Genomic DNA, 26,275 nt, shown 5'->3' with positions numbered 1-26,275 from the left:
GAAAGTTGTCAAGTCTGATGTCAGAAATACAATGAGCAAAAAAAAAAAAAAAAATTTCATCCGTATTTCGAGTACGGATACAGGTATTTCATACTTATCCGTGCCTGAAATACGGACCAGTATGAATTTTTGGCTAAATTTTTTTTTATTTTTTTTATTTTAAAGTTTGTTAATCCAAAATTAAGGCACATTGCCTATGGTTTTTTTGCTTGGGCCAAAAAAAAATACATTTTTTTCATTTTTTTGTTTTTTTAACTTTTTGATGATATGCATGACTAAAAAAAAAATTTGAATTTTCCCTTCTTACCAAAGGGAAAAAGTAAAGAAAGAGAAATATACCTAAGTATATACAACTTGCCTTCATGGGCTTACAATTTGGGCTTCAAGGCCTGACGAAAACTTCAAGCAAATACAACTTTGTTCGGGGGTCGATTCAAATTTGAGAACATGTGTCCTAGTTCATCTAATCGGGCACATGCATGAGTCTAATAGGTGGTTTCACAGCTACCTGATCTTCAAACCTCGATGCATACCGGAGTACACACATCGTTGGTTAGTGATCAGATTTGATGTGTTCATTCCTGACACTTGAAATAACGATCTCAAGCCATAGAAATACTAGGCATCGGGGCTAAATATATTAAGGGTGGGGTGGTCGTGTAATGAGGCTATGCTAGCAAGTGCACGTGCAATTTTGCATTTCATTTTTTTTTCATCGACTCCCTTACAAGTACCTTGAAATAAAGTAAAAACGTAAATAAATATTACAACATGAATATATACATGAGATTAAAAATTAGAAAAACAATAAGCACAAGCAACAATCAACAAACAATGTTAGTAAATAAAATATAAAAAAAATCTATTTTTTTTAAATGGCTGAGTTGACACGAGGGATGAACCTTGTCCCCAATGGAGTCGCCAGCTATAAACACGTGATTTTCGATTAGGACGGCCACATCTACTAAGGATTGGAGTCTTCACCATTCATATTGTAAGTTGATGTGAATGGTCACCTGATGTACATTTTTCGGAAAAAAATGACATTTTGGCATTTAGTGACTCACGATGGATAAGAACTAATCAAATCTTGAGATCAGGGTAAGCGGCTCGATTGGAGAAAAGGGAAGGTGTTAGGCACCTTTTTCTTCCCACCATGTGGTGGTAACCTCAATTCAACTTGACTATTTTTTTTTGGATGAAAATAAAAACAAAACAAAAGTGCCACGTGTCGATAAGTTGTACCCTAAGTAGGGATTTGCTTTTGGTTTGATTATAGGATCATTCCATTGATGAAAATGATCCTTATAAACCTTTGTCTTGAAGATTACATGTGATTTGAAAAAATATTGGCTAAGGTTGAGGTCCATTCTCATGAGTTGAGAAGGAACCACATACCTATTACCTCAAAATAATTTAAGGATTAAAATTAGTTTTATTTTGAAAGTGCTTACGACCCTTATACTTTCGATTGAATCGAAGTCTGATCTACCGGAGATAAGGGAGGGGTAGCATTACATCCCAAGTCTTTCTTAAATAAAATTAAAGAAAATGATGGGGATAATAGAAGAGGGATATATAGAGGGTAGAGAGAGAGGGGGGTATATTCTTTTGACCCACCTTGAAGCTTCAAAGTTGCTTTCTTTCTTTTTCTTCTCCTTTGAGTCTTCTTGAGTTTTTAATAGAATATGAGAGTATTGATTTTAGAAGATTAGTGTGAGAGTAGAGAATATATTGAGTGAAGTATTTTTTTATGTGAGACTTGATAACCATTTTTAGGAGAGAAAATGGGTATTTATAGGTGTTGGGAGGATACCTTGGGGATATAATGGGGGTAAAGTATAGGAGAGTAGAAAATGACATATGTTTTAAAGGTGGGAGGTATAAAATTAGGAGTTGGAAGAAGGATAATTATGTAATGGAGGTAAATGGGTTGTGTTTTGATCCAAATGATTTAGATCTTACCCAAACCATTTGGGTGGAGTATTTGATGAGGTGAGATGATGGATGTTTAAGAGGGTGGTTGATTGATTGAGTGGTGCTTGGTTTAAGAGAATAGATGGTGGTTGAGTGCTTGGTAAGTTGAGGGGAGTGGGTTTTAATTAGGTTTTGGGAGGGTGAAGGAGATAGTGACATGTGACAAGATGTGTAGAGATTAGAGGTTTAGATGGATTGATGAGAGAGAATGAATGTTTGATTTGAGAGGATGGGTATAGGTTTAGGTCATAGAGATGAGTTCATAGGGAATGATGATGGTAGATTAGGGGGAGGTATGATGATGGTAGGTTAGGGGGAGGTGTTTGATTTGAGAGATTGGAGGTTTATAGGGATTAATGAGGGTAAGTTAGGGGAGGGTGTGGATTGATGTGATTTTTTAGAAAAAATGTGATGTGGGTAGTTAATTTTTTAGAGAAAGGTGATGGGGTGGGTGGTTTGATGAGGAAGGTGAGAGCGGGTGATGACATGTGTCACCCTTTGATAATAAAAGAGTGATTGGTTGATGTGGGTTGTGATTTACAGGTTAATGTTGTGTGTTAAATATGAATTGGATATGGGTTTGGGCTTGGGTTTTAGGATAGGTTTAATGTTTTAGGAATTGGTTGGGATCATTTTGGATTGGATTTAGGTTAGGGGATGGTGCGAGAAATACATTTTAGGTGACTTGTGGGTTTGTGGGCCTTAGATGGGCTTAGGTTTTTTCGGATTTTGAGATGGAGCGGTGAGGTTAGAGGAAGTGATAGGTGTCCCAAGTCTTATTTTAATTTTATCTATTTTTTTTTTTTGAGATTTTGAAATTATTGGATTAATCAAAATGCCACATGTTGGCAAATCGGGCTTTTTAGGCCCGTTAGTGAACTTTATCGAAAATTTGGCATTTTTGATTTTGGAAGTGGAGCGGCGTATATTGGGAAAGCGTAGGGTAAGCCGAGTCCTTTGGTGGGCCCCCTAAACCATAAGGAGGTCTTAGGGGTCTTGGTTCGATCAAAATGTCACTTTTCAATGACTTGGGCCCTTAAGGCCTGTTGGCCCATTTATTTGGAAAATCGGTATTTTTGGGCCCTTTCGAGTAGGGGCCCGTTCAAATTGGGGTGTTTACACCTTCAAATTCAAAAAAACTAAAGAAAATATTTTTGGATATTTTGAGAGGTCAAATACCACAATAAAAATGAATTAGGTAGTTAACATGGTATCTCTTAGTTTTAATTTTGAAGAACAATCGTCATCACCTTACTATACATTAATTGGCGACCTGATTGGACTTTCTTATGAATCTAATTCAAAATTGGTAGGCTCCAACATCATGTCTCCCTTGGCAATAATCGGAACACGTCTAATTTGCCAAGTTTGTGGATCATGTAAGTGGCCTGAATAGATCATCCACTATTTCGATTGCTTACAAGGGGTAAGGCATCGATATTGTATGGATGGTAAAATCAACTTTATTGAAGATGTGAGGATTGCCAAGATAAAATGAACATTCAGTCGATCGAAGTTTCAAGCTCAGGCTAAAGAGTGTAGTGTAAAAGAGGATTGCAGTCGAGTCAATCGTTTTGGTTTTCAAAGTTAATAAAAAGACACTCTTGTGTTACCCCATTTCTTTTTCGAGTCTAGCTCTTTGTCAATCTATATTTCATTTAGTTAGTCTTTATTTTCAACTATGTTATATTTAATCAGTTGTTTTTTCTTAGTTATTGTTTTTGAAGTCTTCTTATGGAACAATTAGTGAATAAATCTTTTAATACCCTCTACGTAGTAAGTAAATGAACAACTCAGGCTCGAATTAAAAAAATAAATTGATGAACATTAGGATTAAAGATAATCTTGAAAAATGTGAAATGGAACAATCTCATCACTAGAAGAACATGAGGGAAATGGTAAACCTGCTCATAAAGTTCAATAAGCGTTTTCGCGTGATCCTATGGGCAAATGTTTGGTGTCAGCACTAATTGAAAAAAAAAAAATCTCAGAAGAAGTCTTAGAGAATGATACTCACAAAGGTGCATCAAATTAGAAGCTGATCGACCATTAAAGAAAAAAAAAATCTCAAATTGAATTATCACCAAAAAGGAGTATCTCAGAAAAGAAAATGAAAGGTCCGTTAGGTTGAAAATCCGAAAGGGTGGCCTTGGCAAAAATTAGGGCAAACGAAAAATAAAATAAAAGGCTAGTTAAGTTGAAAACCCGAAAATGCAGATTAGGAAAAAATTAGGGTAGATCAGAAAAGCAAAAAATGGAAGCCAACTAATTTGAAAACCTTTAAGGGTAGCTTAGGTAAAAATTAGGGATTTCAAAATTAAACAACAGAATCAAAGATGTCTCCCGAGCAACACACTCGACCATTAGTGGAAAAATATCCTCATAATGGATGGTGTTAGGGCCTAATCTAGTAGAAACTTAGAAGCTATGCAATCTCGTTTAAGGATAATCAAGACTTGTTTATCAATAACCAAATGAACTGAAAGGGACAATGATTGAATCCATGCCAAATTTCAAAGTTTTTCAATACTAATGCTTATTATATTCAAGGCGAGCCTGATTCAAACTTTTTAAAATAAAAATGATAACCCAATGCGCAAATGATGATCATAAGATGTCAAACATTTTCTTCCATTGGTCAATGCTCAAAGTCTTCAAATTTGTGTTCTCCCCTTATTTGCATTCTGTCCAACCTAGCTTCATGGTCAATTTCTTTAAAAGCACCACCACCCAACACTAGGGGCATATTTGTAAAGGGTTTCTCAATCTCATTCATCTGTTGACTTCTTAATCCTCATTAAAGATCAAGTCAAGAAATTTCAAAAATGCATTATTCATAGAGCAAGTGGGGATATCCCAAAAGTCTAGGCTTACATTTCTCCTCGGTGTAAGAAACTTGACCAAGACTTAAGGAAAAATCATGAAATTTGAGTTTGTCCCCTTGTATAATGAATAATGATAATCAAACAAAAAAGGGGCCTTTGCCTAAAATCTGGTGGTAATTAAAATGATTTTTTTTTTTATTATCAAGTTTTAGACCTCTTGTGCAAATCAACTTGATCTGAGTTAGGATTTCTCATGTCATCCATTTTCATCCATAGCATTTGAAATTGAATTTTAAAAATTGTGTTTCTCAAACTAGAAATTGTTGATCTGGTTTGACTCCCCTAGCATCTAACTATCTTTTCAAAAGCTTGAAAATACTGGTGTAAGGCCCTTGGCATCCAATCATTTCTAAACTCGTTGCTCTAAGTCCCTTGGCACCCAACTATCATTTTAAGAATCTGAGAAGATTGGTGTGTGACCCCTAGCATCAAAACATTTCCAAAACTTGTTGGTCTGAGTCCCTTAACATCAAATTATCCTTATAAGAAATGCAAAAAGATTGGTGTGAAGTCCTTAGCATCCAATCATTTCCAAAACCCGTTGGTTTGAGTCCCCTGGCATCAAACTATCTTTCTAAGAAATTCGAAAATATTGATGTGAGTATCATGATGTCCAATCATTTTCAAAACTCATTGGTCTAAATCTCCTAGCATCCAACTATCATTTCAAGAATACGAAAAGATTGGTATGAGGCCCTTGATGTCTAATCATTTTCAAAACCCGTTGGTCTGAGTCCCTTGGCATCCAACTATTGTTTCAAGATTCCAAAAAGATTAGTGTGAGGCCTCTGGCATCCAATCATTTTCAAAACCCGTTGGTCTGAGTCTCCTGACATCAAACTATCCTTCTAATAAATCTAAAAGGATTGGTATGAGACCCATGATGCCTAATTTATTTTAAAACTCATTGGTTTGAGTCCCCTATCATCCAATTATCTTTCAAAATCTTGAAATGTGAGGCCCACATAATCAAATTATTTTCCATAACAGTCTGTCTAATTCCCTTGATTTCTAGAAAGTTTTCAAAATTCAAGCAGTAATCATATCATTGCATGCCCATGGGCATAATTTGTCAATTTTATCGAATTTTCATCACCTCATCACACACGTGCAATCTCATTATATTTGCATTAGTAAGAGAAAATGTTCAAAATTCAAGGATATGACGTCCTCAACAAGAGTTCACGTTCAAGGACTTGACACCCTTTAGTCTAAGGAGGGTTTTACCATTGAGGATCCGGACGCCCCAACGAATTGCGGAATGAGGCTTCAAAATGAAATGTCACATGTTTTGACATTCAAATGCCGCAATATCTACCAAAGTAGATTTGCCATCTAGTTTGCTTACATCCTCTGCCAAAGAGGAGCATCTGTAGACACCCCAATTTGCATTCACCTGATCCGATAATCTGTCACCCTGATTGCCGCATAGTCCTAATGATGAGCCAAAAAAATAATGTGAGAATCGATAGTATGGACAATGCCTCTCCAACTTCCTCTCAGTTTTCCCAAATTTCTTAGAGTTCTATTTGATTTCCTTTGTTTTCTTGGCATGCTAGATATAGAAATTATGCATGCTTAGGATCATCACCACATTTTACATAGAAATTATGCATGTTTAACATCATTATCACACTTAGACGACCTTAGAAATGATGTTATGCTAGGCACATACGACCTCGGGACTTGGAGATAATCACACTGGATTCAAATGAAGCTTCTTGTATATATTTGCGAAAATTGAAAATGATCAAAATAAGTCCAGCATTCGGTACACATATAGAAACCACGCTTCGCTAGGTACACATGATTTTGGGACTTAGAAATCATCATTTTAAAAACAAACGAAACTCTTCGTCGATAATCACAAAATTTAACAGGATGACAAAAATACTCTCAAGACTCGATACATACACCTAGAGATCACATTACGCCTAGGAACACTTTTAGAATCCATGAAATGATAATTGGAAAAAAAAATAAAAATAGAATAGTCCACAATTTTCGTTTATACACAGTCTTTTACCTTGAAACCATGAGAGACTTGAAATTGTTGCATCCAACAAAATCATTACAAAATTTTGATCTTTGAAAATCCCACAACCTCGGGAAATCCACTTTAATTGAAAAGTCCTTTTCCAAGGACAAAATGATAATTTCTCAAACTAGACCCAATTCCCCTAGCTCCAAAAACACTCAACAAATTAATATTAATGAAGACAAATAATAAAAATAATAATAAAAAAAATTAAATTAATTGGCAAGTCGTGGGGGCTTCAATATGTGTTGGCAAAATCTTTTAGGGTGGACCCCACCAAAAAAAAAAAACAAATAAGGAGCAAATTAATAAAGGGCAGATTTACCAAAACATGCACAACTTTTCGTTTATTTACCAAAACGGTACACTGTTCAAAATATTTTCGAAAATGGTAATTTAACCATTTTCGGAATTAATATTTTTTACCAAATCGGTAAAAACAGTAAATTAAAAAAATTTCTTCCAAAAATACCCTTTTATAAATTTAGACTCAAATTACGAATCCGTCCTCTTCTTTTCATTAATAGATGTATGTTTCATCTCTAATGGATTTTCGTTGCAGAAGAGGTCGAAGAAGTCAAGAGGTATGCAAGTTCGCTCCCTCTCTCTCTTTCTCTCTCTGTATCTCTCTTTTGGGGCGTTGGGGAGATCTTGAAAAAGTTGCAAGTTGCTCTCTTTCTCTCTCTCCTTGTCTCTTTCCGCTGTGGAGATTGTGCAGTCCACCAAGAGTTGGAGAAAACAAGTAGATCCAAGTACATTTATGGATTTCAGAGATGGAGAAAATGAAGTTGAGAGTTTCCCCTACTTTAATCGTCGACCAAGAGAGTTATTCGTACATTTTTTTGCATTGTTTTGGATTTGAGAGGTGAAGAAGATGAAGTTCAGTTTTTTCTCAAATATTTTTTTTGGATTTTATGTTGTTGTGAGGGTTATAAGTGTAAATGCACACTTAAAACAAAAAAGGGTATTTTCAGTACACAATTTATTGTTTTTACTGTTTTTACCATTTTGGTAAAAAAAATTATTTCCGAAAATGGTAACTTTACCTTTTTAGGAAATATTTTGAATAGTGTACCATTTTGATAAATAATTTCTAAAATTCTACCATTTTGGTAATTTATTCTTAATAAAATGCTCAAGTAAAATCCAATAACAATGTAAACTTGGGAAGCCTCCATATACGTGCCTCAAAATTAGGGGTCCCACATACCATTTTCAAAATCTAATAAACGAAGGGAAATCTAAAATCAAAATCGGAATTCTAAAACAATTAAAAAAAAAAAAAAAAATTCACAAAAGGATTCTCTATGCCATGTTCGGTTAAATCCCATTAAAAGGTTAAATCATTTAGGCAATTTTCTAAATATCAAAGAGGTAACAAAATAAAATAAATCACACACATTGGCACTGTAAAAAAAAAAGTAAAAATAAAAATGTTACTTAACCCACATGATAGATTTCAAGTTCTTGTGAGAAAGGACTTCACGTTTTGAAGAAATGAGGTGTCCAATCGCTTAAAATAATAGAAAGGGCTGGCATTAAAAGGTAATTTTACTTTTTCCAAAATTGGTACGTGAGTCAACTCACTGATTTTGTGGATATGGAGGAGTTAAAAACAATTTCCTTTTTATGAAAATGCATGTGAGTTAAGAAAGTTCAACTCTAATCCAATAAATGTGTAATCAAGTCGTCACAACACAGCATGAATATCGCCGTACCCATTCACTACGCCACAGCTATGGTGAGCCCCATGGCCTGGGCTTTAGTCTGGGTCTTTGTTTGGGTTTTAGAGTGCAGTGGGCTTTTGTGATTTTCTTGATTTAATCCTTTATTCTGCATGCCTTGATTTATAACAAATAATGAATCAAAATTAAGTCAAAAATCAAAATAAATTCGAAAATAATAAATAATAGGGACTATGAATGCATTATATCTAATTAGGGGGGTTTAACATATGATGAAACCTTAAATGCTTTGTAAATAGGGCCTTAGAATAGACTTTCTAGGCCCTAATTAGGAACAAATGTCACTTTTAACTTAATAGATGGATGGGATGTAACTGTAATGTCCGTAGTTGATTCCTGTGGTATACTTGAATCTACTGAAGGTTCTGTATATACATTGTTTTAAATTTAATACCTTGTTTTCTTCAACTGAGAAATAGTTTTGATTGTTTCATTAGGGTTTGTCTCCCTCATACTTCAACAAGAGAGAACGTATTACAGCAAGTGGGTATGAGGTTGGACAGCTTAACGGAGGTGATGAGGAGGTATGTTTCTTACACCTTTTAAGCATTTTCTTTGAGAAGTTCTTTACTTGTTCTTACTTAGTTGCTATAAATTGTCCACTCTCCCCTCTCCCCTAGTCTTGTTGAAGTTGTGTAACTGTCCAAATAAAAGTATCATAATTGTAATATATAGTAATATCCTATTTTGTGCTAGAAGAAAAGTGCCAATAGAAAGTTAGTACTTGTGGAGTTGTCACCAGGGAATTTTAAGTCAAAATACCCAATAGTCTATGTAAATGAGAAAGTGAATCAAGTGATCCATGTGGTTGTTTCATGATCTCGTCTTTTGTGCTTAGCTGAAGAACTTCAATGTGATCGAGTGAGAGTCTTAATTTTCATTTCAAATTAGCATGGATTAGTGTAAGATGTAATATTATAGCCATTTAGTATTCTAATTTGCCTATTTGTTCATAGTTATCTATTCTTATTTCTGTTTATTAATCTACTTTCCATATTCAGCTTATTTTTACTATTTTCTTCTCTTGTTTGCTTCCATTCAGTTAAACAATGAGGCTCATTGTAATTGGTTGTTGTGATTGCCAGGTGATGATGCCGTGGTTGGAGGTCAGGCTTGTGTAGAGAGAGTTCATTTACACTTGCACTGACTAGAAGAGGAATCTAATACTTTTTTTTAATTGTTAATTTGTTTGGCATTAATTGAACAATATATACTAATTAAGGATTTTATTTTAAATTCAGGGTTCTTATTATATTTAGAAATTAGATGTTTGTTAGGTTTTCTGTTGATTAGGGTGGGTGGAGTTATGCAATCAGAGCAACACACAAAAAACCGATGTCTAAAGTGAGATATAGACACCAGTTTTCCCACTCAAGACAAACCAATGTCTAAACCCTCAGACTTTAGACATCAATGCCATAGACATCAGATTTAAAACCGATGTCTATATTTTTAGACATCACTTAAAAACCAATGTCTAAATTTGTTTTGGTTCTAGTGGATGTGGTTGTGCTGATGAATTTATAAGGCCTTATCATATAGAATTCAATCAGCCAAATAGAGGTCGAGAGATCAGTGAGGCAACTCGCGATTTAGAGAGTCGTTCGAGTTTGGGAGTTCAAAGAAAGAAGATATGATTTTAAGGTTTTGGTTTTTTCTAAGAGAAAGTAGAAAAAGACGGGAAGAGAGGTTGGATCGACTTTCTATTTTGCGTTTTAAGTGGTGTAAGGTATGTCGCATGAAACAAAAATAGTTGAGGGAGGGCGTTGTAAAAACACAAAATTTTATTACGAGTAAATAGATCTAGGCAGTTAGATTAAGTGCAATCTATTGAGTACAATCTTTAAAGCGCGTTTTGGAACAAACAATAACACAAGATCCCAACCATTTGAAACTATCATCCAACAATTGAGACTTTATTGAGATCATATTACAATGATCCTTATCTCAAGGATAATTGTCAACCATTGGATTTTGTGTTTACACGGTCAAGATCTTGTGTTATTTTATAAGTCACATTTCTTGAGTCAACGGAACCCAACTTCTCTCTATATATATGAGTTCCGTTCGTTAGCTAACATTAGGGAGCCAAAATTTGTATTATATATATTAGAAGTTTCAGAATGAGCTAATGCTTTGTAAGGATAATGTCTTTACCATAGAAAATAAGTGGTTTATAGATTAACAATAAAACTTGACAGCACATTCTAAGACTTCTAACTCATATAGGAATTTTTTTGGACCCCAATAATGCCCCTCCCCATTTTATCTCTTTTAGTAAAAAGACAAGGGTATATTGGTCTTGTAGATACGTGATTCTCAATCATGATTATCACTTCTACGAAAGATTAGAGTCGCCACCATTCATATTTGGAAAAAGGTGTGAATGGTCACCCGATGTTCATTTTTAGAAAAGTTGTTATTTTAATGTTTAGTGACTCTCGATGGATAAGATACCAATCTAACCTTGAGATCGGAGTAAGTGATTCAATTAGAGAAAATGGAAGGTGTTAGACATCTTTTTCTCCCCACCAAATGATGATAACTTCAACTCAACTTGGTCATTTTGATTAAAAAATTGCGAATAGAATAAAGTGCCATGTGTCGATAACTTGTACCCTAAGTAGGGATTTACTATTGACTTTAACTCGTAAGGAACATATCATCGAAGGAGATGATCCTAATGGACATTAGCCTTGGAAATCATATTTTTGAAAAGTGTTGACTTCGATTACGGATCCATTCTCATGAGTCGAGAAGAATCCGAATGTTAGTTGCCACAAAATAATTTGAGGATTTTAAAACGATTTTATTTTTGAAGGTGGTTACAACCCCTATACTTTCAACCGAATCAAAATCCGATCTATCGGAGATAAGAGAAGAGGAACATCACAGCTTAGAAGTTTTCTAAAAAAAAATTAAAAAGAAGTGAGAGGGAAGGTAAAAGGGGGAAATGGAGAGGGGAGAGAGAGGGGGTAAGTCTTACCTTGAAGCCTTAATGTCTTTCTTCTTTTTCTTTTATATCTTCTTCTTTGAGTCCTTAGTAAAATATGACTATGTATTTTAGAGTAATGTGAGAAAGTTGAGAGTGAAGTAGAAGAGAGTAGTGAATAAAGATGAATTGAGAGTATATTCTTTTTTTTGTGTGTAAGATTTGGTGGGAGAATTGGTTATCATTTTTGAAAGGTAATGGAGGGTATTTATAGGTATTGGGAGGATATTTTAAGGATATAATGGGATGAATTATTGGGAGAGTAGAGAATGACATAGGTTTTAAAAGTGAGAGGTATGAACTTTATGTTGGTTGGAATGAGGGTAGTTATATAATGCAGATAAGTGGGTTGTATTTTGATCCAAATGATTTGGCTCTTACCCCATCCATTTAGTAGAGTGTTTGATGCGCTGAGACTGAGTGATGCCGCTCGAGAGAATGGGGGTATAAGGAATTAGGTGTTTGCTTGCGTGTTAGGTTGGTTGAAGAGGTGAGGTGTTTCTATTCGGAGACTGCGTTATTTAAGGGCTTAGTGTTTGAGTTTTTGGGCGGGTTGAGGGGGTGATGACCTGTGCCAAAACCAGCGCCGGGTTGATTAGATGCGTTGCTTGGTAAGGCGTGTTCGATTGGATATGAGGGGTGTGAGTTTGGTGTGTAAAACAATGGTTTGTACGTGATGCTGAGGGGAGGTGTGGGTTGTGATGTGAGTTGGTGCCGTGTTTAGCGCCAGATGATGGGTTCGGGGAGTCGGGGGTATGGGTAGTGATGTGGTGGTTCGTTGTGTTAGCGCCCCCTGCGCTGGGTCCGTTCGGGCCGGGTCTGGGTTGTGCTTTTTGGCGAGGTAATGTGGGTAAGGGTGCTGGGTGTAGTCCTTGGCTAGGGAGCTGAGCTGCGGTGATGACATGTGTCATTTTTTATGATTAAAATGGTGATTTGTTGATGTGGCTAATGGTTTGGTGGGTTAGGGTTATGGGTATGGGTGGATTGGATATGAATATGGTTTGTGGGCTTTTAGTATATTGGGCTTGAGTTATGAAAGGTTGTAGATTGGTTAGGGTCATTTTGGAAGTGGATTTTTGAGGGTGGGTAGGTTGTAGGATTTTAGTTGATGAGGGATTAGATTTAGGTAAGATGAGAAATGCATTTTAGTGAATCGAAGGTTTGTGGGTCTTAGACGGGCTTAGGATATTTTGATTTGGGAGCGGAGGTGGAGCGGTGGAGGGTAGTGGGTATCCTAAGTCTCATTTTCCATTTGTTTATCTTTTTAGGGATTTTGTGAATTATCAAATTGATCAAAACGCCACGTGTGGACGAATTGGGCTTTTTAGGCCTGTTGGCAAATTTTATTAGAAATATGGTATTTTTAGTTTTGAGAGTGGAGCGGTGAAGGTGGAGGTAAACCAAAGCTTTTTGGGTGGGCTTACTAGGCCCTTAGGGAGTCTTAGGATCCTTCAAATTGATCAAAATGTCGTATTTCATTGATTTAGGCCTTTGAGGCCCATTGGCAAAATTTGTTGAAAAATCAGAATTTTTGAGGTCTTTCGAGTAGGGACTCATTCAAATTGGGGTGTCTACAGGTCTTTTACATAACAAATATATGTTTATAAAATACATGTTAAAGGTATTTTAAATTTTTTGATTTAAATGCATGTTTCGTAGTAAATGCTTTTGCAACCAATGTCAAGATAATAAATATTTTTATAAAGGGCATAATAAATGTATTATTATCTAAAAAATTAATATACCCTTAATATTTTCACTAAAAGACAAAATGAAGAGTGATATTATTAGGAAAAAATATAATAGTGAATGCTAATGTTTCCAAGAGGTCTTGGGCGTTAACATTCTCCATCACACTCACTTTTCAATAATATCACTGTCCATTTTGTCTTCTAGTGGAAAAGATAAGGGTATATTAGTCTCTTATATAATAAATGCTAAGTGTCATTTAGTTTTTCGATTTAAATTTATTGTTTGTGATAAATGCTTTGGCAATCAATGCCAACATAATAAATGTATTTATAGGGAAAAATATAACGATATGTTAATCTTTTACATAATAAATGCTAAGTGTATTTTAGTTTTTAAATTTAAATTTTTTGTTTGTGATAAGGAAAATGCTAAAATGACAAAAAGAATTTACTGTGATTCTCACAAGTCTGACGTGGAATGTGCACATAACCATAGATGTGTTTCCTCGTGATACGAGTAAAAACCATCTACGGTTATGTATGCATTTCCACATTAGAATTGTAAGAATCACAGTAAATCCTATGTCACCACAGCATGACTCTTGTAATAAATGCTTTGGCAATCAATGTCAATATAATAAATGTATTTATTAAAGATATAATAAATACATTTATTATGTAAACAACCAATATACCCTTGTCTTTTTTACTAAAAGACAAAATGTACAAAAGTATTATTGAAAAATGAATTTGATGAAGAATGCTATCATCCCCATGAGATCTTAGACATTAGCATTCCCCATATTAAAATATTTATTTTATCATATAGCCAAATGGTCATTAGGGATTCTTAATGAGAGAGTATTAGTATGTGGAATTAGGGAATATTGAACTCATATTTATGGAGCCTAATTTTTAAGACAATTTCATAATCAATGTTCTTCCTCAAAAATGAATTTTCACCATCTGTGTGAAAATAAGAGAATTAGTAGGAGAGATCCATCAAAAAAGATACATACATCTAATCCATTAAAAAACTATAACAATCAAATGATTGTTTCATATTCCACATCATCAATCCATGTGAAACAATATCAAAAGATCTTTTCATTGTTACAAATATTTACATAGTCACCATTTTTTTTGTTGCTAAATGAGCAAAGATAGTATTAAAAAGAAGAAAACTGTACACAAGGCCAAGCCTTAGTTTACAACTCTAAACTGGTGTAATTCAAGCCTATCCCCCAGGAAGGCTTTCCTAGCAATGAAGGGGAGGCTTTCAACATTAACATATTAACTAGAAGAGAGGCATACGCAACACAATTTCTTTCACGCCAAACATGCTTGATCCTCCAAGAAACTTAGACAGAGACGCTTTAATTCGTTGCAACACCCAATCAAGAGTCCAAGGTACTAAAGAACCAATAATTGAATGTCCATTTTGTTTAAATGGACAAAATGATTGAATGTCCATTTTGGTTTACATGATCTCTTGGATCGGAGTCATCCCTCCTACTCAATATCCAGTCATCCTAATTGTTGTTCAATGTCATCAAAGTCCTCTTATACTCATTATTGTAGATGTATACAAAATACTCACATGACGTCTATTGTGTTTTGAGAAAATCAATCTCTCAGTAAAATATATAAATAAATATGGGAATATTGGAATTTTCATGAAAAAATAATAATTTTTTAGTGGATTTTCCCATTAAACCAACAAATAAGTTTCCTCAACTACATGTAGGGTGTGTCAATTGATATCATGATTGTTATGTTGGCAGCATATATCCTATTTCTCTAGCATATACCCTATCCCAACTTTTAGCAACCCAAATATCTTTTTTCATATCTCTAGCATGAAATCATAGACTCAAGCAAGGTATATTTTCTAATCGGTACAAATTTAATTACCATCTTCATGCATGTCATTTTCAACTTTCTTCTTACGCTTCCAGAGCCCTTGATCAACCTTCACCGAAAGCATTATTTATCATCAAAGTTGAATAATTAAAGTTGGGAATTTTTCTCAGATCCAATGAGTAGAAAAATCATCAATCAGACTGATTTCCAGTATGGAATTAACCAAAGCGTGTGTTGGAAAATAATTGCTATCGAGAATTCGAGATAAGAAATTCATTTGGAATGTCAGTCTAGGTAGTGCATGTGTTGCTATAAAGCTTCTTGAAAATTGTTGACACCACCCAATGTCCAAGGGTATCTCGACAACACTAACTCTGGGATTCAATCAAGATAGTGTTCTCAATTTTTATTTACTAGTTTGGACTATCAGTTTCAGACTTGAGAATCAGAACCTCAGATTATGAATGATTTAGAACAATAATAATAATAATAATAATAAACACTAGTTAAAATTAACATTTTTTGAAGAAAAGAGTTATCATTTTTTTTTTGTGGTAAAAAAATGGTGGAGGAGAACATTCTTATAGAAAATGGGTGGCTTTTAGAAAGGGTTTTGAGCCTTTTCTCAAAGGGATGAAAAATGGGCAAACACTAATTCTCTAGCAAGTATGACAAAATTATTAATAATGAAAAAACATAAAAGTTTTTCTGAAAATGTGTCATCTCTTGAGAAGATCTTAATTTGGTCGAGATTGTGAAATCATTGATTGCACATCTATGAGTGTCTAAAGTTATAAACCCTCATACTCAAAATCGGATTTTTTTTTTCAAGAATGCTTTTTTTAAGAGCATAACAAATTTTTTGATAGGGTATCTGAAGATAGTTATTTAAGAGTCGTCAAAATACAGTCATTTGAGATGGATCTATTTCATTTGGGAGGATTTTATCTTGAAAGGTGACTGACCATTTCTTTGTAGGCACTCCTCACTTAAAAGCCATATTTTTAATGGATGGAAGAATTCTAGGGTATTTGAAGAAGATGTTGTGTTAGTTCATCTATTTACATTTCTTTTAATCTAACAAAAACAAAAAATAAACTATAAGAAGAGAAGAAGATTCTTTAAAGATGTAAAAATATTGAAGAGAGGCAACCTCAAGGACGAGATCACATGTCAGAGATTTTACATGTATAGAAAATCTATGGTCAACCCTAGAAACAAAAACAATTAATGAAAAAAAAAATTTGTGTAATTTTAACCTTCAAATTCTTTTTGCAATTTTTCTCTCAAGAAAAGCAACCAAAAAACTATATTATCATAACAAATATCTCCCAACACTATTCCCATAATCATATAATGAGCCTCTAATCTTCATCATCTTCAAATGGAGCTTAACATGTGTTGGCGATAAATTTTTGATGTGGCATATTTTCAATGAAGAGGTTGGGGGTCAAAAGGGACCACCATCCTTATAAGGTAGAATGGGGCAAAAGAAAAACTGTAAGATGTTCTCCACAAGTCAAGTGGGCCATTCACTACCATAGATGGTAATCCCCACTTGCCCCAAACTAACCTATAACATAAAAACTCATCAAAAATTGGTTTCACTTTGATGGTGGTTGGGCCATATATTAATTAAATGAATATCGCCTAAAAACTTGTATTGTATTTTAGGTTGTTGAACTCCATGCATTATGACGTTCAAAGTCGTTTAATTAAGCCTTGTTCTATTAAAACAAGTGGGAGAAATCTCATGAACCTTCAAGAGGTTCTTCAAATATACCGAGAAATAGATTTATAAAGAATTGGGCTAGTATGGAAAACAAAACGGAATATACCGGATTTGGAGCACGGACAACCATCAAACCAGACACCAAAGCAAGGCTCGTAAAAATAGAAGGTATCATGATACGTTGCCCTTCCCTGAAATGAAACTTTCATGATGGAGTAATAACTAGCAATTTCTGGCAAATGAGATTTGAGAGAGGATATCATACATAATAAGTAAATATACGAACATTTATAAACCACTTGAAATAAGAGTATAATCATCACTCCGAAGTAGCAACACAGAAAAACAGAAACACAATAAAACCCCAACAAGAACATAATGATTTGAAACTTTCTGCTTCCTACTTACCTCAATTCTACGATAGACAAGTTCACAAAAGCTTTTTCTAAAGCTTCGAAGACCCATGTTTTCCTTGAAATGTTTACCATCTCCTACATGGTTCTAACAAGAAACTAAAGTTATCATATATGTTGGTTTCCTTGGGAATTTCAAGGGTGCCAATAGTAAGGTTTCTAAATAAATATAAAGATGTCGATTAATGGAAAACTCATTTCACATGCTTTGGTACTATGACCTGAAAAAGTTGAAATCATTGTGTTGGACCCTGAGTCGCTTCAACCATGAATCCGCAACGTTAAAAAGAGCGACAATCCTTTCTTGATCAGTTGTATGGGGATTCATCCAAAGGTCCCTATGCATCTTGTAACTGGCCAGCCCAAAGGGGGGAAGGGGAATTCTCTTACTTATCTCTCCTTTGGAATTTTTTCTTTTGACACTTGACTCCACATCAACACCTTTTTTCTTTTCATCCACCTTCAATATAGTATCTGCAAGATTATACCACCACAAACATGAAAATGTAAAACAAGGGAGAACATAAAGACTCATAACAGCATTCAATTACACAATGAAACCAAGTATATTATAAATATGAGTGATGATTTTTTAACTCAACCTGAGAGGGAAACTTAAAAACTCCCTGACGTGGCATGGGAAAAGAATCAAAGATTCTATCCCAAGGGATACACAACTGACCTGACATCTGCAGTTGTGTATCTCGAGCGAAAGAATCTACAGTTCTTTGCTCATGACACATCGTTGAGTTTTGAGTCCAGCTGTCAGGTTGAGATAAAAAATCATTAGTCTATAAATATATATAGACTGACAACCCCATGTTGACTAGTTGACCTAAAAAGTGGAATGTATATCATTATAAAGCTCATAGGTTGCAAGACTGTTACTATGTTCCATTAATATAAGCATAGTGAAAATCTAGCTTGAGGGAGTGTTGATTCAACAAGCCTTGATAAATAAGATAGCAGACTTAGCAGCTTGCATCGTATTTCTATGTAATGTTTAAGAAACTATTTATTCAGATAATATTTTTTGGAAATTTTGCATAATAAATAATTTTTTTTTCTATTGGTATTGTGTATATTAATGAATAGTGATTTTCTGACTCCCCCATCTGACATACTCCCCCATACTCTCTTGACATGGCATGTGTGAGAACCATAGATTTTTTCCTCGGAATTCGCAACTGCGCATATTTATGGGGATGTGAAGTAGTGTATCCTGAGGAAAAATCTATGGTTCTCACACACAACTCTATATTAAATTTTGTTTATAAGTATAATTTTATTAAAAGGAGAAGAAAAGGAGGCTGAAGTGGCCCCCGAAGGTACAAGGAGAAAAAAACAAGCAAAAACAAAGCTACGAAAAAAAACAACCAAAGAAAACAGCCCTACTACATTACACCGAACAAATTTCTTCCCATTTGTCCTAAAAAAATCACCTTCGAACTCCTTGCTCAACTTGTACCAAAAGAATAGCAACCCCAACATCTCCAATATAACTTCATAGGATGAATTCTCCATACCTTGGAAGACCATTATGTTTCTCTTTCCAAAGCCCCCGACAAACAGCAAATGGGATAAAGTACCAAAGGCACCTTTTCTTGCTAGAGAACATGTTAAAGCTCCAACCCAAGAACAAAGAAAGAATTGAATTGGAAGAGGCAAAGAAAGTGACTCCAAATTTTCATACTAAAGGCATAATGAAGCTATTATTCCTGGACTCACCATCATGAAAACCTCATTCCAAAAAATTTAAGATCAACTTGATTAATTACCTAGAATATATTAATATAAGTTATATTTTCCATAGTGAAGCTTTTTAATAGATAGGCTTACTTCATTAATCTACATCTAGAAAATATTAATTTATCCAAGTAAATAAAGAAATAACAAACTAGAACGAAATCTAGAACTACCGTTTGAAAAAATCCATTTGCAATTAATGCGATATAATCTCAATGAAAGTTTAGGTTAAGGAATTTATTTCTTATTGAGATGACACAAAAAAGCAAACACATATGCATGCACATACATAATTACACCATTAGAATTATAGTGAGGAAAGAAAGGACCAAGAAGAAAAAAAAAAAAGAGAGGGGAGGGGGGAGGATCTGTACTACAAGGGTTGGATATGGTTGTCCCTTTGTGCCAAGAGATAAAAGCATCAACAAAACATTTTGTTAAAGATAATACTTATGAAGTAATACATAATAGAGAAATATATTTAAGATATAATAGCAATGAATATTATGTGAAAAATAAATTCATCAAGCAAAAAAAAGATATTGATCCTATAGTGCTCCCCTTTTTTTCTTTTTCTATCTCTCTTTCACGTTCTCGGGATGATCGACTTGGATCCATAGATCCAGGAAATTTCTCCTCCCAAGTCCATCTAGTCGAGTAGGTTTGGAGTTTTGCTAATTTGTTTGTTTGTTTTTTTTTTAAACATGGTATCCCCGTTGGTAGAGGACCAGAACTCGGTCCATCAGAAATTCCATAGGACATGCCCAACCTAGGTTTCCGAGCCATACCCGACATGACTAATCCATGACCACATGCATTGACCCACACAACACATGTGGTAGTTTATTCAAGAAATGGTCATCAGTTTCGAACTCACAACCTAGAGGAGCAAACTTTAGTTGTTGGTCTTACCACTGAGCCACACCCCTAGTGGGTGGAGTTTTGCTATTTAGATTTGAAGGAGTCGCCATTATTCATGGAATTCAAGGGTATGAATAGTCACCATTAGGAAAATTTGATTTTTTTTAGGTCTACATTCCAAATATTTGAGGTAAGGTGGTTTGGTTGAAATAGGAGAAGGCTTTAGGCACCCTTGTTCCCCATCCTAAGGACAGTTACTCGGATTTTACTATTACCTCTGACATATTCTACTTATTATATATGGTAGTAAGGTTTGGCTGAGGTTAAATAAGATTGGGTGGAGTTGCGGTTCTTCCCACTTTTGGAATTCCCTTTTTTGGCAAAATGAGGACCTAGTGGGGATAAGAGTAGGTTGATAAGAACCAAAGGACATTATGAGAAAAAAATGTCACATAGGGGTACGTGAGAAATGTTAAAATTGGGGGGGGGGGGTACAAAGTAACTTTTAGAACTTTTCCTAGAAGGCTTAAGAGCATGAGAAATTTCAACTGGGGGATGCTTTTGTCTATAGACTTTTTTGAGGTGAACGGTCTACCAAATTGTTCAATGTAATCATTTGTTTGCATTAAATGTAGATCTCTTTGTGATTTGAGATCTTGCGAGGATCTGATTTTGATTAATGGGAAGTTCAATAAATGGCTTGGGAGGTTGTTCACCAGAAAACATAATCTTTTTTGCACTCGAGTGGCCCGCTCAAGTAGTCCAAGTGGGCCAATGATGGCCTATCCCATCATCTAAAATGTAAATAGTTTTGGAGGTCATTCAGTGGCCAAATATTTGGTTTTTTATTTTATCCCATGAACTCTCTTCTTTCGGCTCTTCCATCTTCTAGAATTCCCTTTTTGACAAGTAAAATTTTAGGTATAGGACCTTATCTTATCAATTGAATTTTTTTAAATACAACATTTTTTTTTTACTTGTATGATTGTCTAGAATTTGGTAGCACATCACACTTCTTAATACTTTTGGAGGATTTTTAGAGGCTGAGATTATATATTGATGCGAGTAGAGTTTCAATACTTTTGAGCTTTGGAAGTCGAGATTCGAGCAAGGTTTCAACATCCAAAAACTTAAGGGGGAGTGGTTGGGACATGGTTTTGGCATATGGGGTTTTTAGTGGGAAACAAGGGAAGATTTTGATGGAAGAAGGGCCTAATAGGGAGAAGGGTGGGTTGATAAAGACCTAAGAAATATTTAGATAAAAAAGTCTAGTAGGGTTCAAGAGCAATTTTAGAACTTCAAGGGGGCTTCATAGTAATTTGTAGAACTTTCTTCTTGAAGGCTTAATAACTTTGAAGGAAAGGAACCAACGAGTCTTTGATGACCTTACAGCCCCAAAGGAAATTGTATTGAAACAGGTGGGAGAGGTGCTAAAAAATCGGTTTGATGGAACAAATATTGAAGAGGTCTCTACACAAGTAACTATGCAAATTCTGAATACTCGAAGTTGCTGCTATTCGGTGGTAAATCCAGCCATAAAACATTTATCTTGGGAAATGTCGGAGGAGAATGTGGTGAAGATAAATATAGATAGATCTAGATCGATGTAGGGGTCGGGATTTGGATTCATTGGCAGAAATAAAGATGGTTCAATTCTAGTTGCAGGCTAGAGTAACATTGATGCAAAGGACATTATTCAGATTGAACTTCAAGAAATTTTAGAAGCAATGAGATATGCAAGTACGAGAGACTTTAAACGAATTTTGATTTCTTCAAATTCGTTATACTCAATCAAATGCATAAAGAAAGAAATTGTTCTATCATGGAAGTATGAAGAAATGGTATTGGAAATTGCAGATCAGGCTCATTTTTTTTATGAATGTCCTTTTGAATTCCTTTAGAGAGAAATAAACATGGCAACGGATTATTTAGCAAAATTGGGCTCCTTTTCTGATGATTTTTATTATTATTGAAGATAGTTCCAATGTTTCTCAAGATCTTTTGAGAATTGTAGAGGAAGATTTATCTTGTATTTACACTTGTTAGTAGTGTTTTCAGGGAGGGGTCCCTTTAACCCCAGCTTATCAATCAAAAAAAAAAAAAACTTTGAATGAGAAATTTTGAAGGTTATTTATTGATTTTTTTAGGTGAACTCCTTGCAAAGTCGTTCACATGTAATCATTCTTTTGTATTGAATGCAAATCTCACTGAGATTTGAGATCTTACAAGGATCTAATTTTGATTGATTGATGGGAAGTTTAATGAACAATCTTATAAGTCATTCCCCTGTGTTTGCCTTTGAAAACTACTGAACGACCTTGGAGCTCATTCACATGTAATCATTACCTTTTTTTTGTGAACTTGAGTGAGCCACTCAGGTAGTCCAAGTGAGACAATGATGGCATATCTTATCATCTGACATGTAAACAGTTTTGGAGATTGTTTAATGGCCAATTGGATTTTTAATTTTTGTTTTAACTTCTGAATTCTTTTCTTGTTTTTTTTTTTTTTTTTTCAAAAAAACATTCTTTTTCGAGTTTTCTCCTTCTTTTAGAGTTTGGGTTCAAGATTTGAAGGGTTTGGAAGTCCTTTTGGTGTTTTACTCTCTCTTGGCTTCTAGAACTGTTGTGGAACTCCTTTACCAAATATCGAAAAGTGTGTTATATGATTTTGGGTGTCTACAAGTCCTCTTGAAAACTAGTATCCATGGATTTTTATTCTTAAAAATGAATAAAAATGTTGAACACACCAAATAAATTGACATGTCAAGTAACCAACTCTCCACCGAGTTGACGTAGGGTGTGTTTGGAAACTGAGAGTTGGACTTTCGGAGGTTGAACTCTCATAAGTTCAACTTTTGAAAGTTTATGGTGAAAGTTAATTATAACTTTAGTGTTTGACTGTCCAATAGAGTTGTAGAAATTCTTGTGGTTGATTAATGACAAATGAAAGAGGTAAAAATTCCTAAATTGTAACTAAAGAGTCTGAAAATTATGCAAAACCCATATTCCTCCCATTCAACTTTCTAAAACCCACAGTTGATAAAACAAAATTGAAACCCATCAATGATGTTAAAGAAACCATAATCCTCTTTGGTATTTCATCAAAAAGGTTCTATCCAAACATATCCTGCATATAGATTTGCTTGAGACTGCAAATGGTTTTACATGCTTTCAAGATAAAGGTTGCATGGGCTTAGTCCCAAAGGTTGAAGAGCTTAAAAAAAAAAATGGGTTAACCCTAGGGATTGAAGAGTTTGAAGATGATGAGTCTTTTGGAGGAGATTGAAAACAAGCTCATTAATGGAGAGATGGAGAGGAAGAAAATACCAATCATGTGTGGAGTGAAGATTTACACATGATTGAGAAACCGCTATTAATGAGGGTTTGGAGCTTCTTGGTATGAAAAGAGAGAGAGTGAGGTAAATTTTACCTGATTTTTAGATTGTCCCATGCGCGTTGCCGACTTTCATCTAATATGGTGAAAGTTGAAAAGCCTGATTTTTAACTAATTGCAAAGTTGGCGAGTTGGCAACTTGTGTTGCTTGCTCATTCCAAACACTTGTAAAACAACAACCCATGCGAGTTGGATTCTTACACCATCAACACGCACTTTTCAAACACGTATACCATTAGATGAGTTAAAAGCCAATCCATTAATCATTATATAGGGGCCTACAATTTAATTTTGTCACCATGGAAAAATTATGGATGATAGGCCATGTACCTATGCATGTAACATGACGTATGCATCACAAAGAAACTAGGTTTTAAAAAAAAAAGTCTGACATATATCAAAATAGAGATAATTTGTTGTTTTGTTAAGAATTGCTTTCACTTCAAAAAAGTGTATTACGTTGTCATATAATTATCGTCGTTATCATCATCATCGTCATCAAAGCTCATCCCAAAAACATTTGGGTCAAATGAACAAATCTTTCTTTTTCATTCAATTCTACCTAAAGTCGTTCGTTCTATTAAGTATCACACAAATGCTACAATAATTAAATCAATGTGCCATTTAAATTATCACCATGCAACTCGCCAGCAATTCCATAAAAGAAGAATGAATACATATTCTAAATAAATGACTACATATCTACCTTGTGGAGATGAAGAGAGTGAATGGTAAGTGAGGAAAGCTGTTGACAAGCCCTTGTCTTTTTTCCCAGCTGGAATGTGATAAATGGGGTACCTATAACAATGTCACAATGCCACCAATAGCCAAACTTCTCCATTTTGAACAATCAAAACTAACAGTTATAATTAAAATGAAAAATGAAAGAAACGGACTCTTTGAAGTCTTTCTACTAAATACAAAAAGAAAAGAAAAGCATATGTTAGTAGAAAATCCATCCCCTAAGAAGGTTCCACCATGTCTTTCTCATTCATTAATTGAATTCTTTGTATAAGGCTTTCTTAATTCATCAAAAATCTTCTAAAAGTCTTTGCCCTTGACTCAGGATTGCAAAAGGTTACATTTGAGAAAAGAAAATCAGCAACATATATAAGCATATATACTGATGATTTCAATATTACTCAATGAAATACAAATTATTCCTAGAATTGAAGTCTATGGTTCTATGATAAAAGCACATACCAAGCAACAGACATCCAACTAGCTGGAGAGAGGTCAACACTTTTGAAAGTTGCTAAAGAAGGATACCTTTGAGCTAATTCTTTGACCTGAATTCAATCATCAATTTAAGATTATTATGTTAATTTATAAAAGAAAATGTTAAAAAAATTCTAAATTTCCATACCATCCAACGTAAAAAATAAAAAAAAATAGTATTAGAATGAAGAATCAATACCTTGTCCATAAGTGGAATCCTTACATGAGGAGGAGCCGTCTCAAAATATTGGAAGTAAAGGAAACCAAGTTTGTCTTCCACCGGAGAAACACCATCTTTGCCACGACTTGAATTGTTACTTGAAGACCTCGATTGCCGTCCAATCTCACTGTCATCAAACTCCAATAATTAGTCTCACACAAATCCAAGCCATTTCCCATCCCCCACCCCTCCCCGATTACATGGTTATTGATTTAATCAAATTAGAAATAATTGAACTATAGAGATTGAATAGGTTTGGGATATAAGAAATTGATTGTTAGACCTATATAAAAACGATGGTCTGTTGGTATAGATTTGAATGGCTGAGAGGTAAGGGACATAATGCTGAACAATTGACTCTTTGTTGCTCAGAACAACTGGGACCCCAATGCCATAAGCGCTTGCTTCATAATAGCAGGGCCAGAGATCACCCAAGTTGAAGTACTCTATCGTCTCTTTAAGTGGTTGCCGACCGATGTGTAGATCTCGAGAACAATTCTGCCAAAGAAGAAAAATAGAAATAAAAATTAGATAGTAGTACAACTCAGAAAAAATTACAGATTTTTCATTATATGTCTGTTAGAAAGAGCTTCTGGTTCCGTCGCTAGTTCAAACAATTTTGTCTTCTCAGTATTACCATATCTCTAGAGTCAATAATTTTCTATGAGAAATTACTGAACTCAATTAAAGAAAAAAGAAATGAAGAACAAAAAATCAAATTCATCATATCCATTATACGAAAGAAAAACTTCAAAAATAGAACAGTCAAGAAATAGAGAAATTAATTGAACTTCTAAAATCCTAAATTATTTTTGATATAAACATATATAAATCACAAAAAAAAAAAAAAAAAATGTAAACCATAAAAACTTTCTCTATGTCTCACACATCTAGTTGTTTATATATTTACCCTAAAAATTTACAGAGTAAAAAAAAAAAAAAAATTACATAGAGATGATGGAGAGATGAAATGTATCACCTTGACAAGGACTTGAGAGGGAAGGGCTGGAGTTGCATGGGCAAGAAAAGATTCAAGATTCGAACGTGCTGTGTTTGGCTTGTTCCATTGATCCGAAGATGTGGACATGATGGCGAATGCCGATTGAATTGAGGAAGAAGAAGAAGAAGAAGAAGAAGAGGAAAAAAGGCTACCTTTTCATGGTTTCTCAATCAATTGAATTAGATGAAAGTTGACACAATTGAAGCGCTAAACAAAATAGTCCCAATATCTCACTTTCTCACTCTGCAATCTGTATCCCTACATTTAAGGCTTGTAACCCCCACCCTTTGCATGCACTTTTAGAATCCATCAGCTTGAACAACCCTCTTCATTTATGGTTTTTCTTTTTCTTCCTTGAAATCATCCCCACATTCAATTCTCCGAGAATAATGCTAATGTGACTACCTACTACACTGCACTGATGTGGAGGTGTGCACAGAATCATTGATGTTTTCCTCGAGATGCAAGTGAAAAGCATCTATGGTTTCCTGCATACCA

The 26,275-nt window shown here is 34.6% G+C and overlaps 1 protein-coding gene across 1 annotated transcript; it reads right to left on the bottom strand.

The window, feature by feature from the left end:
• Positions 1 to 17,189: 17,189 nt before the first annotated feature.
• Positions 17,190 to 26,129, bottom strand: LOC147406363 (uncharacterized). Its single transcript, XM_086434358.1, has 6 exons — positions 25,757 to 26,129; positions 25,061 to 25,275; positions 24,757 to 24,904; positions 24,543 to 24,628; positions 24,046 to 24,137; positions 17,190 to 17,810 (listed from the first exon to the last, which is right to left on the bottom strand). Exons 1-6 carry the CDS (start codon positions 25,862 to 25,864, stop codon positions 17,551 to 17,553), a joined length of 909 nt encoding a protein of 302 aa, XP_086290484.1. The 5' UTR covers positions 25,865 to 26,129; the 3' UTR covers positions 17,190 to 17,550.
• Between the last annotated feature and the right edge of the window lie 146 nt (positions 26,130 to 26,275).

This window comes from Akebia trifoliata, chromosome 3 (genome assembly GCF_017979445.1).
Source record: "Akebia trifoliata isolate Shusen 1 chromosome 3, ASM1797944v1, whole genome shotgun sequence".
Classification (NCBI taxonomy): domain Eukaryota; kingdom Viridiplantae; phylum Streptophyta; class Magnoliopsida; order Ranunculales; family Lardizabalaceae; genus Akebia; species Akebia trifoliata.
Note: the sequence above shows the minus strand (reverse complement) of the source record. Positions and strands in the feature narration are given on the sequence as shown.